Raw genomic sequence first — 15,458 nt, 5'->3', positions numbered from 1 at the left:
AGCTTGTCTCTTCCAGGAAGCCTGAGTTTTTTGAAGTTCCTGAAACTTTTCTAATTAAAGAGTTGTATAATGGATTTGGTCAGAGTCAGAAACTATAGTTCCAATGGCTTTGGATTTTATCATGGCTTCGCAACAGTTTACTGTAGTTTACTAAATATTGGTGATCACAAAACTGATATACAATATTTAGGAGGCGTGTTAGGTACTTGACTTATGATTATATTTGGGGTCATAGCCACCTTTGGGTCTAGGAAATACTATCCACAACATGAGTGTTTACAGATTGGAATTTTCGTTCTGTACTCCTGAGAATTTCTGCAAGTTAAAAAAGGAGAAACTCAAATGAAGGCATAGTATCTGCATAAGTGTACCGTCCTCTCAGACATGAACTGGTTTCTGTCTGCATCCCAAATGTCAGTCTTAGGCACATTTCTGTCTTAATGAAATGTACGCTACTCTTGTGACTTTGGAGGTGGGGCAAAGCTGGGGGGTAGTGGGACAAATTAAGCAGTACAGATATTTTGTTACTGGAAACTGTTCATTTTTGCCTAAGCTGGTTTTGCTATCAAGCCTATATCGTTGAATAGCATTTGAGTGGCTACTGTGTCACAGTACAGAAACTAGGCAAAAATGGAAATTAGGGTGACTTACACATAACAAAACCATGAAGGTGACTTCAGTGTAGATCAGCGGTAGCAGGATGGGACTCTCTGCAACTTAGGTTACATGTGCAGATCTTAAAATAAAGAAGCTGGAAAGAGGTGAGAAATCCATATGAGTCTGTTAGCTCACTCTGAGTTTTTTTTACAGTCTTGCAATTACTCAGGAAACTGTTACAACTCATTATCTTAGCTTTTTAAATAAAATTTTACCACAGCAAATCTATGCGGGGTAACCTTCAATGAGAGTGTTCCTATGTTGCAGTTCTGCAGTTGAAAGCAGATCTTTATATGCTGGCAGAACTTAAAATCTTCAACATAAAACATATTTATCCATCAAATATTTATTCTCTTTGTGTATTGAATCAGTTTTTCCTCAGTCAGAACCTCCAGGGCAGTGCTACGTAGCACTGTTTTTTACTGAGAGGTTTTACTTTTTTGGTTTTAATCATTCCAAACTATAGGTGTAGAACATGAGTACTGGTATTTGCTCAGCACTCCAGGCTTAGCTATATCAAAGTGTCAGAGGAAAATATAAGATCAAATATATTTTTATATTATTAGGTACATTTAGGTGTTCACTATGGATCGTGGTATAGAAGAATACCTTAAATTTAAAACTGAGACAGGTACAGTGCACATAGCTAGGTTTTAATGTTCTGACTTGACACAAAATTCTGCATTTTTTTTTAAAGATACACAGCAGAGGCCGTGTAGCGCATGCAAACACCTTTGTAGTTTTCTGGTTTGCCTTTGCAGAGCTACTACAATTAGGAAGCTAGGAATCAATTACCTAGCTTACGTTGCAGTAGCAGTTTAGGTTTCTTTTCTGTCTTTCCCAATCATCTCTCCAGGTCCTGTTGTAGAGCTAGGGCTTTATCGTACCACAGCAAGTCTCTCAGTGAGAGCAATAATTTGTTTCTGCCTTTTAAAAGATATTCATGGAGCCTGTTGAGAGCCTTCAGTTATGTTTGGGCCTTGACAAGTTTTAAGAGCAGACAACAAGCTGCCTGGCTTGCTTGGTGCGGCACACCTGAGCTGCTGTCAGCCAAGCTGCTGCTGTACGTTTGTCCTGCTGCTTTAACCTGCTGTGGCTGAGAAAGTGGGATTGTGTGGCCCTTCTGCTCTGTATGGAGTTGATGAATTTACAGTTCAAACAGCACATGTTTAGGGAAATTTCTGTGCCTACCTGCTACTGTAAACCACCTGAAATCTTTGACACAGAGTGGAGAAGGAGAAGGTTACGTTTTGTTTTCATTAGCTGAAGTAGTGAAGTGCTCCTCCCCATGAACAGCCCTTCTGGTCTCTCTGCCACTGAGGCAGAGACCTAAAGGGTCCTTAACCCTGCCAAAGAAAGGATTGTTTACCCAAGTCCCAGATGTGTCTCCCATGCACCTATTATGTTCAAGCTTTTTTGATCTGAAGGCTATGATCCTGCCTACAGACTGAAGATTGATGTCACCAATAATTTTGTTCAGCACCTGCATATAAGAGGGGGAGAAAAAAAAAAAAAGGAAAATGTTGTGTAGGGCTGTGTAAGAAATAAAACGATCAAGTAGCTTCTTGAACTATAAGTGGATTTTTGCATGAAAAGATGGTACCTACCTCAGTGAGCTCTTGGGAAAATGTCACACAGAAGTCTGAGATGAGGGAGGTGTTTTAGTTCTCATTTAAAAACTCTTATGATATTTAAATGTTTGAAGAAAAGTTTGAAGGGTTGGACTCAGGGTTGGAAAAATGTTATTTGTTAATCTTTCTGATGGAAATGGTGCTACTGAAAACTGCATGTTTGTAACAGGGTTACAAAAATCCAGTTCATGCTCTCATTTTGGTTTTTGTTTTCTTTTTTTTCTTTTTTTTTTTTTAAAAAAAAAGAAATGGACTGAATTCTCAGCAAGTCTGTTTCTTTTCTAATTCTCCTGCTTGTTTGGTTCTCAGGTTTTGAACTTGGCTTCGCTATGGCGAGTCCCAATGCCCTGGTGTGCTGGGAGGCCCAATTTGGTGACTTCCACAACACAGCACAGTGTATAATAGACCAGTTCATCAGCTCCGGCCAGGCCAAGTGGGTTCGTCACAATGGGATCGTCCTGCTCTTGCCACATGGAATGGAAGGAATGGTGAGGGCCGCTGACTGGCGTGTGTGGGAGGGAAATGCTGGCTGCCATGCCTTCCTCTGTGGCTGTAAAAGCCAAAGGTGTCTTGGGGATCTAATGGTGATATGAAGCCAGGGGGAGGAAGGCACTGTTTAACATCCTGGACTGCTTCAGAAAAGAATGGGGATAGATTGGTTGGTGAGAACCAAAAAAACCTGAGAAATATTTCTGAGCTCTTAGCTTGGTGTCCTTCTTAATGACATGTACCACTCTTCCCCCATTTGTTTTCTTTTTTCTCTGTCTTTTTTTGTATCTTTCCCTAAGACACTGCCTTCTTTCCCTAGAAAGCTGGATTCTTAGTGTGCAGGAAAAAAGAAATTAGTGTTTAGCAGTACTTGCTTGGTTTTATTTTGCATGAAGTATGTCTGTGTAAACTGCACTAAATTCTCTTGCAATGAAATAATAGGAAACAACTTTAAAACTACTTCAAAAATCATTGACATAGGGTAACTTTTATATAATAAGAAATTTCCCGTTTTCTGAAAAGGGAAATATTTCCACTAGCTGTTGACTGTCTTTGGTGGCTAGTAGGAGGAACTAGAGAGTGTCTTAGAGGGAAAGGGCATGGGCATGCTCTGTATACAATATTATATGGAGTTCATAACAACAGTAGAATTGTTCTTCAAATCTTTTAAATTATTTTTAAAGGTTACATGAACATCGTGTCAGGCTAGGTTAATTTTCTCCTTTTCAAATGTATTAACATTTATGAATTGATGCATATATGTTTCTAGTTTTCTATTAAGAAAAGCATAGTATGTGCCACAGTGTTAATCTCCATCTGTAGAAATGCTTTAGACCCTTTCACTACAAACTGCGTCATTTCCATTCTCACAAACAGTTTAGTTCATTTCCATTCAATTATAATCCCGTCCTGATATACTGGGGTGCATTCATGTCTTATGAATGGCTTTCCATACCCATTTGTGCATAAAGAATAAAGGGTCTGATGCTGTTCACAAGAGTTTTGATAAATTAATTTTTTTTTAAATTAATACTGAGGGACAGCCTGAATGTGTGCTCAGCAGGAGGTGTGGTCCTCTGCAAGGAAGCACTCAGCTGAAGGGAGCTCGTTCTCTGCTACTTGCAATACAGTTAATCTTTCTTTTCTCTTAGCCACTTGGCAGCTAAGATTTTCCCAGATCTTCTGAAATGCTTATTTTGCTACTAGTGTCACGTATTTTCGGAATATTTAAGAATCACACCAGGCTGTTGAAATCCATTATCTTCCCAGAGGAGCTTTCCATTACAGGAGTGTTATTCTCTCTGTAACTACAGTGTTTGGGACAGAATGATTTGGGGAAGTATTTGTAATGGGATATGGATCCCTTCACCTCTAGGTCATGCATTCACAGGCAAGTTGGCTGTGATTGAAAGACTCTGCTGCCTAATGGCTCCTTGGGGACTCATCTGAAAATAGCTAATGGATTCAGTATAGGTCTCACTGGATAGGTGGTCACAGCAGAAGTAAACTCTACCCCATCCCACGCAGCAGTTGCTGGCAATCTGACTGGCAGTGTCAGCAGAGAAATCAAAGATGGATATGAACATTGAGGCTCTGGATTGAGGTTGTTGCTGGGGCAGCATATGTGTGTACATTAGGGAAGCCTCACGTGTCTCTCCTGTAATTATTTGCTAGTAACATCTCTGTTTCCAGTGTACTGAATTCAGTGTGCTTGTGAACCACTATGTTTGTGCACATATAGGTTGTACTTGGTGTGGGGTTTGATTTACAGCAAATAGATGTTTACAGCAGAGTACTGCAATATTGGACTGTTACTGTGCCCCATAGTTTTGCGCAGGTTTGCTTCTTGTTCTCAAGCCCTTACCCATCTATGGCCATCTTATTTGGCACCTCAAAAGTGGAGACAAACTTCAAAAGAGTAATTATACAAGGCACAGTTCTTGGCTGTTTGTGTTACTCCTTTGTTGCCACTGGAGTGTTTTCTCCTTTGAATTCCCTTAGTCTGTGCAATCCTGCACTTGGAATTAGGGAGGATGATGTGTTGAATCAAGGTGGACTACTAGCTGTCAAAATATGAGTGATTTTGGAGATCATATGTTAAGGTTTCAACAGAGGAAGTTATGATGAAAGATGGCCATATAAAGAAAAAAACTCTTCATGAACATTGCTAGCTTAGGAGCTGTGAAGAGATTTGAGAGGTGTAATAGTCTATGTCTTCAGGTTAAAATACTTTGCAACTGTCTCCAAAATGAAAGTCCTTCCTAACAGTAACTGTCCCTTGAACAGGCAAAGGCTGCCAGCATTAGCAATAAATAAAAGCAGCACACTGCATCCTCATACTCCTCAGAGCTTTCTCTCATCCTTTATAAACAAGGACAGAGAGGGAAGATAACAGATTCTCTTACACTCCTTGTTCCTGATATTGTCTGTGACCAGCATGCATGTTTTGCTAGTGTAAAATGGATCTAACAATGTTTGTGCACTAGAAGAAATTACCTTGGGTACTGCTAGTGTGACAGTGGATGTGAGTGTTGAGTACTTTGATAGAATGTAAAATACCTCCTGAGGAGGCAGAAATTAATCACAGGTTAGTTTGACAGATAATGTGTACATGTATTTTGATCCATTTCAGCTGAAGCATTCATCTAGGTTATTTTGTCCTACATTGAACAGTGAACAATGGTAGGAGAAAGATCCTGAGTCTGCTTTTGTTGCTAATATAGCAAAGATAGTCAACAGTTCACTTTGTGTTTGCTCCTGTTCAGCATGCAAGTGCAGTTTGGCCCAAAGAAGAGTGAGTCACTGCAGTGCACTGAGGCACACAGTGTTTCTCTTTCTGACATTCCTCCTGCTCCTTTTTGCCCTGCATTAGCAAGGTCGTTCTTGTGCCCACATGCACTTACTGCCCTTTCACTGGTCTTTGTTGTGCAGCTATACTGAGGCTAGAAATGACTTGCAGCTGGTAAAAGCATTGTAAATCCATGTGAAACTTAATCTTCTCCTATGAAAACAGTTTATGGAAAGACAACAAATTCCAGTTCTGTGGTGTGTCCTGTCTTTTCACTGCTGCTGCCGTTGATGCCTTTGGCTGGGAGGGTTGGGTGTGCATCCTGGTGCAGAGCTGCCAGGGTGACAGGAGGTACTGTCCCCAACACAAGAAAGACATGGAGCTGTTGGAGCAAGTCCAGAGGAGGGCTACCAAGAGGTCAGAGGGATGCAACACCTTTCCTACAAGGACAGGCTGACAGAGTTGGGCTTGTTCAGCATGGAAAAGAGAAGGCTCTGGGGAGACCTTATAGCGGCCTTCCACTACCTGAAGGGGGCCTACAAGAAGGCTGGGGAGGGACTTTTTACAAGGGCCTGCAGTGATAGGACATGGGGTAATGGTTGGAAGCTGGGAGAGGGCAGGTTTAGACTAGATATAAGGAAGAAGTTCTTCACCCTGAGGGTGGTGAGACACTGGAACAGGTTGCCTAAGGAAGTTGTGGATGCTCCATCCCTGGCAGTGTTCAAGACCAGGTAGGATGGAGACTTGATCAACCTGGTCTAGTGGGAGGTGTTCCTGCCATGGCAGGGGGGTTGGAACTAGATGATCTTTGAGGTCCCTTCCAACCCAAACCATTCTATGATTCTATGATAGTTATGCAGTGAGTGACCTAGACTGATATCTAACTGCTGATTCGGCTTTTTAATGTTGTTTTAAATGATACCTTTACCAGGGTCCAGAGCATTCATCAGCCAGGCCTGAGAGGTTTCTGCAGATGAGCAATGATGATTCTGATGCTTATCCAGTAAGTAGCTTTATCAAAGGCCATGTCCTTTTTTTTTTCCTCTCAGATTTTTTTTTTTTTTGGTAAGAAGCATCCTTTTAGCTAGATTTAGCTTCAAGACTTGGTGTAATATTAACTTGATCCCAGTAATGTTCTTCAGGGACAGTGATTCTGCTTGTTTATATTGCTGTGTGTACTGCAAATAGGTGTGTCTAGCTAATTTCTAAAGGAGGCCAAGTGAGACTATTCCTGGCTTTTTGCAGTGGAGCTAAATTATACTGCTGGGAGCATAAAAATAAACAACTTCTAAATTTGATTCAGCTAAGATCTTCATACACTGGCCATTCATTTCTACAGATAAAGTACATAGCTCTACAGGATACTGGGCATCCACTTCCCCACTGTAGATTTCCTAAGAAACACTGTTATACATTAATTGAAAAGCCCACCACTTAAAAAAAAAAAAAAAAAAAAAAAAAAAAAAAAGGCAAAATAAAATTAGTGTGTCAGTTTTGGCCCTGAGTTTGTTACCCTTGGGGCCATAATAGTTCCAAAGCCATGTTCCTCCTCATCTAAAAGTGATTTTTGACAGTGTACTGGCAGAATAAAGACCTGTATGATTGACTACGTTTAAGCACTGTCAATTGCATGTAATAAGCGAGTTACAAATTTTATCATAGAAGGTAGGAGCTCAAATCATGGACCAGGAACTCATGTTAGATGCTGTACCAATCTGTAATGAAATTATTGTACCTATACCTATATATATGCTTACCTAATATACCTAATATACGTAGATATGGTAAACCCCCCCTATATTCATAAAATACATAAATATAAAACATGAAATTTATGTATTAAAATAGTATAAGAGGGAGGACACTTATCAAAAAATGGGTGAAAGAGAGAGAGTTAACTATACACTCAAAAAATTAATTATAGTTTTAAGATTCTTTCAAAGGTGTTCAGTAGGTGGAAGACACAAAATAGAAGTCGTAGTCCTCCTCACCCTTCCTTCCTGGACTTCCCAGCTTGCTGAAATTAATGGAAGCTTTTTGCATTTATTTGCATACATTTTTAGGACAGAAGAGAATGATTTGTAGGGATGCTTCCCTAGCTAATAATATAATCTCGGCAGAGATCTGCTAATTAAGTGTTTTGAGGAAGGGAGTTGCTGAGAGTCAGAAATAGAAGGATGGCTTTCAAGCCTCTTCTTCTGATCTTTTAGACATTTTTCTAACGCCTTTAATGTCTCTCTCAGGAGTTCAGTGAGCAATTTGAAGTTTCCCAGCTGTATGAATGCAACTGGATTGTGGTGAATTGTTCAACTCCAGCCAATTACTTTCACGTCCTCAGAAGACAGATCTTGCTGCCATTCAGAAAACCGGTAGTTACTCTAATGTACTTGGTTATCCTAGGTATATTAGTCCTTACCTAAAGAGGGGTCTTTGTTTGCATGTGACATACTGCTGAAAAGAACAAGAATTGTTGGTGAAAAACCTTAACTGAACACAAGTTGAAGTCGCTGATTTGATGGCATGAAACTCAGCTCTGACTATGCGTCTAAAACTTGATTTTCAGCTTTACTTCCTTCTGGATGTGCAGACCTTCAGATGAGCTTGTCAAGACACTATGTAGCTAACAGGTTACATAACTATAATCTGCATGTCTAATTGCTGGAACTTCAAAAACTTAAGATACAACTGTTGAATGTTTTACTGGTTCATAGCCTGTGATTTGATTTTTGTTCTCAAAAAGAAGCATAAGCAATGGTTTCTTGAGAACCTTTAAAGGGAGTGGACTACCCAAATCTTTTGAATAATTTTGAGACTTGCTAGGCTTTTGAATCAGGAAAAAATAATTTACTGTGTTTGCTATTCACATTAATTTGATCTGTAGCGTATTCAGTTTGTGGTTTTTGTATGAACAGTGTTACAAATGTTGCATGTAATAATGTAGATAAATCAGCTCCTGAGTGTGGAAAAACTTCTGTCTTACAGCTGATTATTTTGACACCGAAGTCACTGCTGAGGCATCCAGAAGCTAAATCCAGTTTTGATGAAATGGTGTCTGGTAGGTCACATTACTGTATTACGGGCAAAGAGTTATGATGGACAAGTCGCATGTAAGGCTGTGAAGAAGGGAATCTAGTCTGGAGAGTTCACCTTTTCCTTTGGTGTCATTTCTGTGGAGCTGTTGTAGTGAGATCTAGCATGGACTTTTGCTGAAAAGTCTGCCTGAAGTGTGGTTTCTTACTTTTAACAGGGTTATCTTGTAACCAGCCATTAATCTTAAAGGCAGTGGAAACTGCATTCACTTCTCTGCAGCAATGTTCCCCTCAATAGTCTATCAAGTCCCTCTGCTTTTTTTTCTCTTCATATGAAAACAGAATTGTTCTTTGTACTGCTCCCCACCAATGTGAGGGATAGGTTGTAATAACACTGTGCCCATTTGGAAGAATGAGGGGCCCATTTCTTTTTAAAATACTCAGTTCTGGGGCTGCCATGTCACACCAGTGATCTAAAGTGTGAGTTCAGAGCTGTAGGCTACCACCCTAGCTGTTGTTGGTATGCCATCAGCACCAAGAGATACACAGTGACTGCAAAGATAATACCAAAAGCTGGAGTGATTCATCTTGCCATGCACTCGTTAGAACATGCTAGAGTGGCATGAGGAAATGCAGTGAAATGTAGTGAGTGATTAAAGTGATTGTTCAGACTGAGAGAGTGTGCATAGGTGCGGTGGTCTGTCTCCAGTTCTAGTGGGTGTCTTGACTGCTGTCAGAAAAGAGTAACTGCTCGTGTTTTTTAAAAGCAAGTTACAGTGTATAAACATGCTTAAATACTGCGTTATCTCCTTTTTGTGAGTAAAGTTTGCTTCTCAAACACAGACATTTGCTGGTTTTGATTACTGTTTAAAAGCTTTGTAGAATGAGCCAGATTAGAAATTCTGTAGGGATTGTGGTTTGTCACTTTGTCTTGGGAGTCCTGTCTACTTTGGGCTAACCCTCAATAGTGGCCAGATTCCTAATTAACATTGAATTCTGAGATACTTTTGTGTTCCCACTGAAGAGGACAGCAAGTAGTAAAGTATTGCTGACTCTCGGCTAATTCTGTTTGCTCTGTTTTTAACGAAAAGCTGAGAAGGAGAGGAAGACTGATTCCAGCTGACCCAATGAAGCGCAGATTCAGTCTTTTTCAGTGATGAATTCTGCTGTTCAGCAAGACAGGATAATTCTGACATAAATCAGTTCCTCTTTCATGTGTTTGTGCTGCTGCTTTTCTCCCTCTAAGATAAATGGTTCAAACAGGAGCTTATTCTCCTGGTAAGTGGGTGTGCTGATTCAGACCGTGAGGTTATGCTGCTGTCTGCTACCTTGCAGTTGGTTAATGTGGGAATGGATCTAATCAATCATATGAGACCAAAGAAAGGGATCTTTTAGACCATCAAGTCCCTTTTCCAGTTTCATGTATCCTAAGCAAATTGTTCTCCTGGGTGATGATATCACAGGGCAAAAGATATCTAGCAGTGAGGATAAGCATCTGAAATTATATCGTATCATGTACACGTAAGGCTCAGTATTTTGCTAATTCTTTCTTTGGCTAATGCCGTTATAGCTTTCAAACAGCGGTTTAAATCACATAAATATATGGCAGTAATGTGTGTGCTTGTGTAAATATTTCTGCAGTTTCCAGATTTAGTTGCATTATGAATATGTGCTGTGCTTTTATATAAAAATTTTCTAAAATTTCCTAAACCTATATTAATGTTACATGGTTGAGATCATCTTGGAAAGAAGAAACAATATTGCAGGTAATTCTCTGAGAAAAACCTGGAAGCACATCCAGTCAATTTAAAATTGAAGGTGTTATGCACAAGACAAAACTAAAAAAAGAATCCACTGTTAATATGTTTCTGTCTGTTAAGTGTGAAAGAGTCGATTATTGACAGTCTTTTGGTGTCTTGAAACCAAACTGCTAAAAGTCACTTTAGCAGAATTCCTGGTCTGAAAAGTAGGGATAGAGAGGCAGCAGAACCCCATGACCATTGCAACCTGCTGCTTGCTCAGTAAAGGACTGTTTCTTGGGCTGCTTTATTATCATGTCAGTTCCACTGAGACCACTTTTCTAATTTCTAATTTGTGGTCTAACTAGGTACCACTTTCCAACGTGTGATTCCTGAGAACGGGCTAGCAGCTCATGCACCACATGAGGTCAAGCGAGTGATTTTCTGCACAGGAAAAGTATACTATGATCTTGTGAAAGAGAGAAAGAATCAAGACCTGGAAAAAGAAGTAGCTATAACCAGACTTGAACAGGTGAGCTCCCTGATCCTCAGAAGACAGGGCCCTTGGGAAGACTTTTCAGCAGGGGTTCCTCTGCTTTTAAATAGATATTGCTTGCCAGAAAGGATTTTTTTTAGCACTTTGCACCTTAGAAGGCATATCTAGTCCTTCATGGCCTTGTGGAGAAGAACATCAGTAGCACATTGGACAATAAGATCCAGAAAGCTTTTCCAGAACAACATAATGAAGTGAAGGTTACAATATGATGGCACCTTACATTTGTATATCCGATCTGCTAGGTTTAAATGTTGTGAATGTTACACTTTGCACCTATATTGTCATTCACTAGTTAAGGACTTGTACTGTCACAGCTACTTCACTAGAAAAACTGTAGGAATGCAGGAGCTATGACCTACTTGTGTTTATACTGGTGCAACTATAAAATATGTGTGATCGCTTCCGACAGCATGAAATCAATTAAAGAAATATGAGTCACTTTAAAGAACATATAGTAATTATATTAGGTACTAAATGGTTAGTTACAATGGCTGGCTGTAATACCCGATAGGTAAAAGGCTTTCCTACCATGGGCTAACATCATGTAAGATAAAGGTTTGCCAGCTATTACCCTCTCTTTCCAGATATCACCATTCCCCTTTGACTTGCTAAAAGAAGAACTTGAGAAGTATCCAGGTGCTGATCTAGTTTGGTGTCAGGAGGAACACAAAAACAGTGGATATTATGATTATGTCAAACCTCGTTTCCGCACTATTGTGAACCACGCTCGACCTATATGGTATGAGACTTTAAATAATTTAAATAAATTTGCTCTCCTGGGATGTTTTAAAATTTGTTTTTGGTTTGAAGATGTTATTCATGGGGAAGTCAGGTTCTTCACAAATCAAAACCTCTGAATTAGGGTTTTTGGGTGAAGGAGGGGAAAAGTCTAGACAACTGTTTCTCAAATACATCATGCACATCTTGCTCTTCTTTGTCGCTCTAAAAGAAAATCAGTAGCAGCTAGCTCTATATTTATTGCCACTTAGCACAGCACTTAGCTCTCCTGGGTTTTTCTCTTTTGCTGTCTAAGATTCTGTCTTTTTTAAGAATTTCACTCCAAATATTAGGTTTCTGGAGGAAATAGTTGTTGTAAGAGCTCAGTCCAGGTACCTTTGCATTTATTTTAGATGATTGACTTTCGGATCTGCCCATGCAGTTGTCTGAGGAATGAGAGTCTTCATTGCCAAAAGCAAGATGTCTAATTATGAGACAGTGTAGCTGGCTGCCCTGGGAGGGAGGGGGGAGAAAATACAGTTTAGTATTGACAGGAAGGGGAAAAGAGAGGGAAGCTGACCAGAAGGTATAACTGATAGTGCAATTTATTTTATTTTTATTTAAGAAAGATTGATGATTAAATGTGCAAATCTGCCAGGCCAACTTAAAGGCATTTAGCAGCATGTTCTCATGCTTGTTAGTGTCAAAATAGCCTCTCTTCTCACCTCATTGTCTGCCCAATTCTTTTTGTCACAAAGGTATGTTGGCCGAGAGCCTGCTGCTGCAGCTGCCACAGGCAACAAGAACACGCATCTGGTATCGCTCAGAAGGTTCTTGGATACAGCTTTCAACCTGGAGGCCTTTGAGGGAAAGACATTCTAACTGGAGGGCACCTACCTGTCTCTGACTAGTAGTCTCTCAAATCACTGCATCCAAAAGAGGAAAAAAGTGGGGAAAAATACTGGAAATCATGTATTTTTACTTTACCATATAAAATGATCCTACAGCTGACTTCATTAATCTGCACCTTGCTCCTCAGTTTGTAAGGAAAAAAAATAATTCCAACTTAACCTTCCACCGTTTTTTGTAACTTGTCTATTTAGTTTGGGACCTCTTTGGCATAAGAAGAGGCTCCTATCCCAGGATGCAGTGTCTGGCTCAGTGAGGTTCCAATTTCAGTCTGTGGGCACTGTCTAATTACTGTAAGTAAAGCAGGCATGAGCAGCATGATAGTTACACACTTTTGGAGCCACTAGGGAAACAAGATGCGTTGTTACAAGGAAAGTAGTTGACAGTTATTTCTAGTTACATTGGAGAGGAGTAATGAAACCAAAAAGCAAAGAGCTGATATGATAGATGACTTAGGTAGAGAAATGTACTGACTGTTGTTGTTGGAAGGAGATACGGTAAGGTAGCCTAGTGATTTGAGGAGGAGGCTGGAAGTAGGGAGTCAGATTACAAAGTTGCTAAACTATGGGTGATAGCAAAAGTGGTGTGGACCACTTGGGTATGAGGTGGAGGAGGGTGATGAAGGCAGAAGGAAAAGGGCTCTAGAAAAGGTTTGTTGGGGATAGCTGAGAAGGGAAGTCTACACGAGACCACAGTTGACAGAGCACTGGGTGGTCAGCAGGAGAATTCAGTATCAAATGACTTCAAAAGTAAGACGTGACAGCACCAATTGATCCCACTCCCTGGGCTGCCTGCTTTGATGTTCTGTGGCACTAGAGAACTGTGGGGTCCTGTGAACATCCAGATGTTGGATGAACAATCTTTCCTTTACCAAACTACTAGGATCTGCTTCTCTTTGACCTGGTAGCACCTGTGAAAAGATTGTGTTTGGATGAGAAATCTGTGTTTGTGCAACAAGTAGTGAATTCTCTGCTTTGTCTGGTGCTAATCCCTGCCTCAGTCTCCTTGCTGATACTAATTCAACTCTGAAGTGGCAACTCCTGATTCAGTCACCCTTTTTTATGTTAAGAGGAAGGTGAGCAAGCAGCAGTTGCTGATTGAGAGAGGCACATGCTGTGGTTTTGTAATTGATTTTTTTTTACCTGTTGTTGGTGTTTACCTGTCAATTAGGGTATCAATTGCCACATATTTTCAGTGTGGACATACAAGTGAACCGCCTCAAGAGCTGGCTCTGTGTAAGTGGCTGAGGTAACGCAGGTGTTGGAGGGGAGAGAACAGCAGGGGTTGTTTCTCCTCCAAGGAGATAGTGCTTGGCTTCCTGGGAAGCACTGCACAGCGGAGTGGTCTCAGAATGCCACTACTTGTGCTTCCTCCACAGTGCTAGAAAGCAAGTGGGCACAGCTTTCCTCTCCCCTCTTAATATAAGAACTAGTGTTGTCAGAAGTCCTGTTCCCTCTGCTGCAGCAGAATTTGGGTCTGGGTGAACCTTGTGACAGATTTCTGCAATGCAAGACTACATAGTGGCAGGAGACTTCTTCCCTTCTTTCTGCTGGCTGGCAGAGGGAGCTGCTCAATTAACAGAGTATGTGGTGTAGTAGGATGCAGACAAATGTCCCTGCCTGTGTTGAAGCAGGAGGCAGTAACTAGCTGCACGAGTGCCCTGTGTCCCTGCAGTGCCTGGAGGGTTATGCTAGATCTGCTGAGCAGGCACTTTGGTACATCATAACAAGTGACTAGAAAACACATCGCTGAGCCTTCACCCCCATCTCCAATTCCCTGTCCTGAGCGTGCTCCTGGGACATACTTGTGTTCTTGGCAGTAAGTTTTACCCTGCTGTATTGTCTGTAACATAATAAGGCTTGACAGTTTATGCCTGATAAAGAGTCAGGTGATGCTGGAAAGCTTCTTGTCTCATCAGAGTAAAAAGCTGTATTAAAAACTTTTAGCTATGATCAGGTAGTACTTGTCCAAGCAGGTTACCAAAAAGAGACGTGTGCCTTATGGTGTCTCTTTATTTGGCCTGGAGACAACATGATGATGAAAAAAATAATCCTTCTGTCAGAGCATAAAATTGATGTGGTAAGGTGCTTACCATGGAATCCAGAACCAAACTTAGTCTAATGTTGGTGAAACTCAGTAGCATCCTTTTAAATCAGGCTGGTTGCCTTGGGCTTTTTCTCTCATTGAAACACTGAAGCTAATTCAGTGTTTTGAAACCTAATCAACTTGGAAAGTACTGTAGTTGACAGCAGCAAATAGTCTCCTGTCCATTTCTATAGCTCAAAACATTAAGCTGATAGGCAGTGACCATCACTCGAAGTATTTTAATGCTTTTATGAATGCTTGTTTCTGTGGCAAGAATTGAGTGCAGCTAAAAATTGCTGGCACCATTTATTTTCAGTTTGCATAAGGCAGGTCAGTGCTGCATGAAATATGATAAATGCACTTACACCACAGCATATGCAGAGGTAGAAGACAAAATTAACATAGAAATGTAAGTGGTAAATGACAGGTTTCCATTTTCATTGTGTATTATAGATTGTGGCATAATAGTTGCATAAAAATGCTATCAAAGAATGTAAAAAACCTAATAAAATAAAAATGTCTAAGAATGAAATTCTCTGTTATGGCTGTTCTTTTTGACAGTTTCTCCTTTGAGTGCTGGCATTAGCATCTCATTTGTAAGAGTGCTAGGGCAGCTCATTTTTCCATTTTCTGTTCGTTTCCTCAATAGGGGCTTATTTAAATGTAGTAGCAGTGAGGGAGACAGTGTTTGGACTAGAAAAAGATAATTATTCAAAACCATTGGGTTAAAAGTAGTAATAGCATTGAGGTTGTATTAGAATATTTTGTTTTATTCTAATCTGATTTTTTTTTAAGTAATAAGTGAACACAATTCTATTTCAAACAGAATTTTTAAAATACTGGAACTAGACTGGAATT

The 15,458-nt window shown here is 40.2% G+C and overlaps 1 protein-coding gene across 5 annotated transcripts in view; it reads left to right on the top strand.

Annotated features, from left to right (window-relative positions):
• Positions 1–12,488, top strand: part of OGDHL (oxoglutarate dehydrogenase L) — a 54,811-nt gene extending 42,323 nt beyond the window's left edge. For all 5 annotated transcript variants that reach the window (XM_086466449.1, XM_086466451.1, XM_086466452.1 and 2 more), the window contains 7 exons: positions 2,598–2,776; positions 6,497–6,568; positions 7,809–7,934; positions 8,548–8,620; positions 10,702–10,865; positions 11,474–11,628; positions 12,365–12,488. In XM_086466449.1, the coding sequence (XP_086322575.1) occupies positions 2,598–2,776; positions 6,497–6,568; positions 7,809–7,934; positions 8,548–8,620; positions 10,702–10,865; positions 11,474–11,628; positions 12,365–12,488 (893 nt within the window). The remainder of the gene's footprint in view (positions 1–2,597; positions 2,777–6,496; positions 6,569–7,808; positions 7,935–8,547; positions 8,621–10,701; positions 10,866–11,473; positions 11,629–12,364) is intronic.
• Positions 12,489–15,458: the final 2,970 nt, after the last annotated feature.

The sequence above is a fragment of the Leptosomus discolor genome, chromosome 6 (assembly GCF_034619465.1).
Source record: "Leptosomus discolor isolate bLepDis1 chromosome 6, bLepDis1.hap2, whole genome shotgun sequence".
Lineage (NCBI taxonomy): Eukaryota > Metazoa > Chordata > Aves > Leptosomiformes > Leptosomidae > Leptosomus > Leptosomus discolor.
This window is presented reverse-complemented; position numbering and strand designations above follow the sequence as displayed.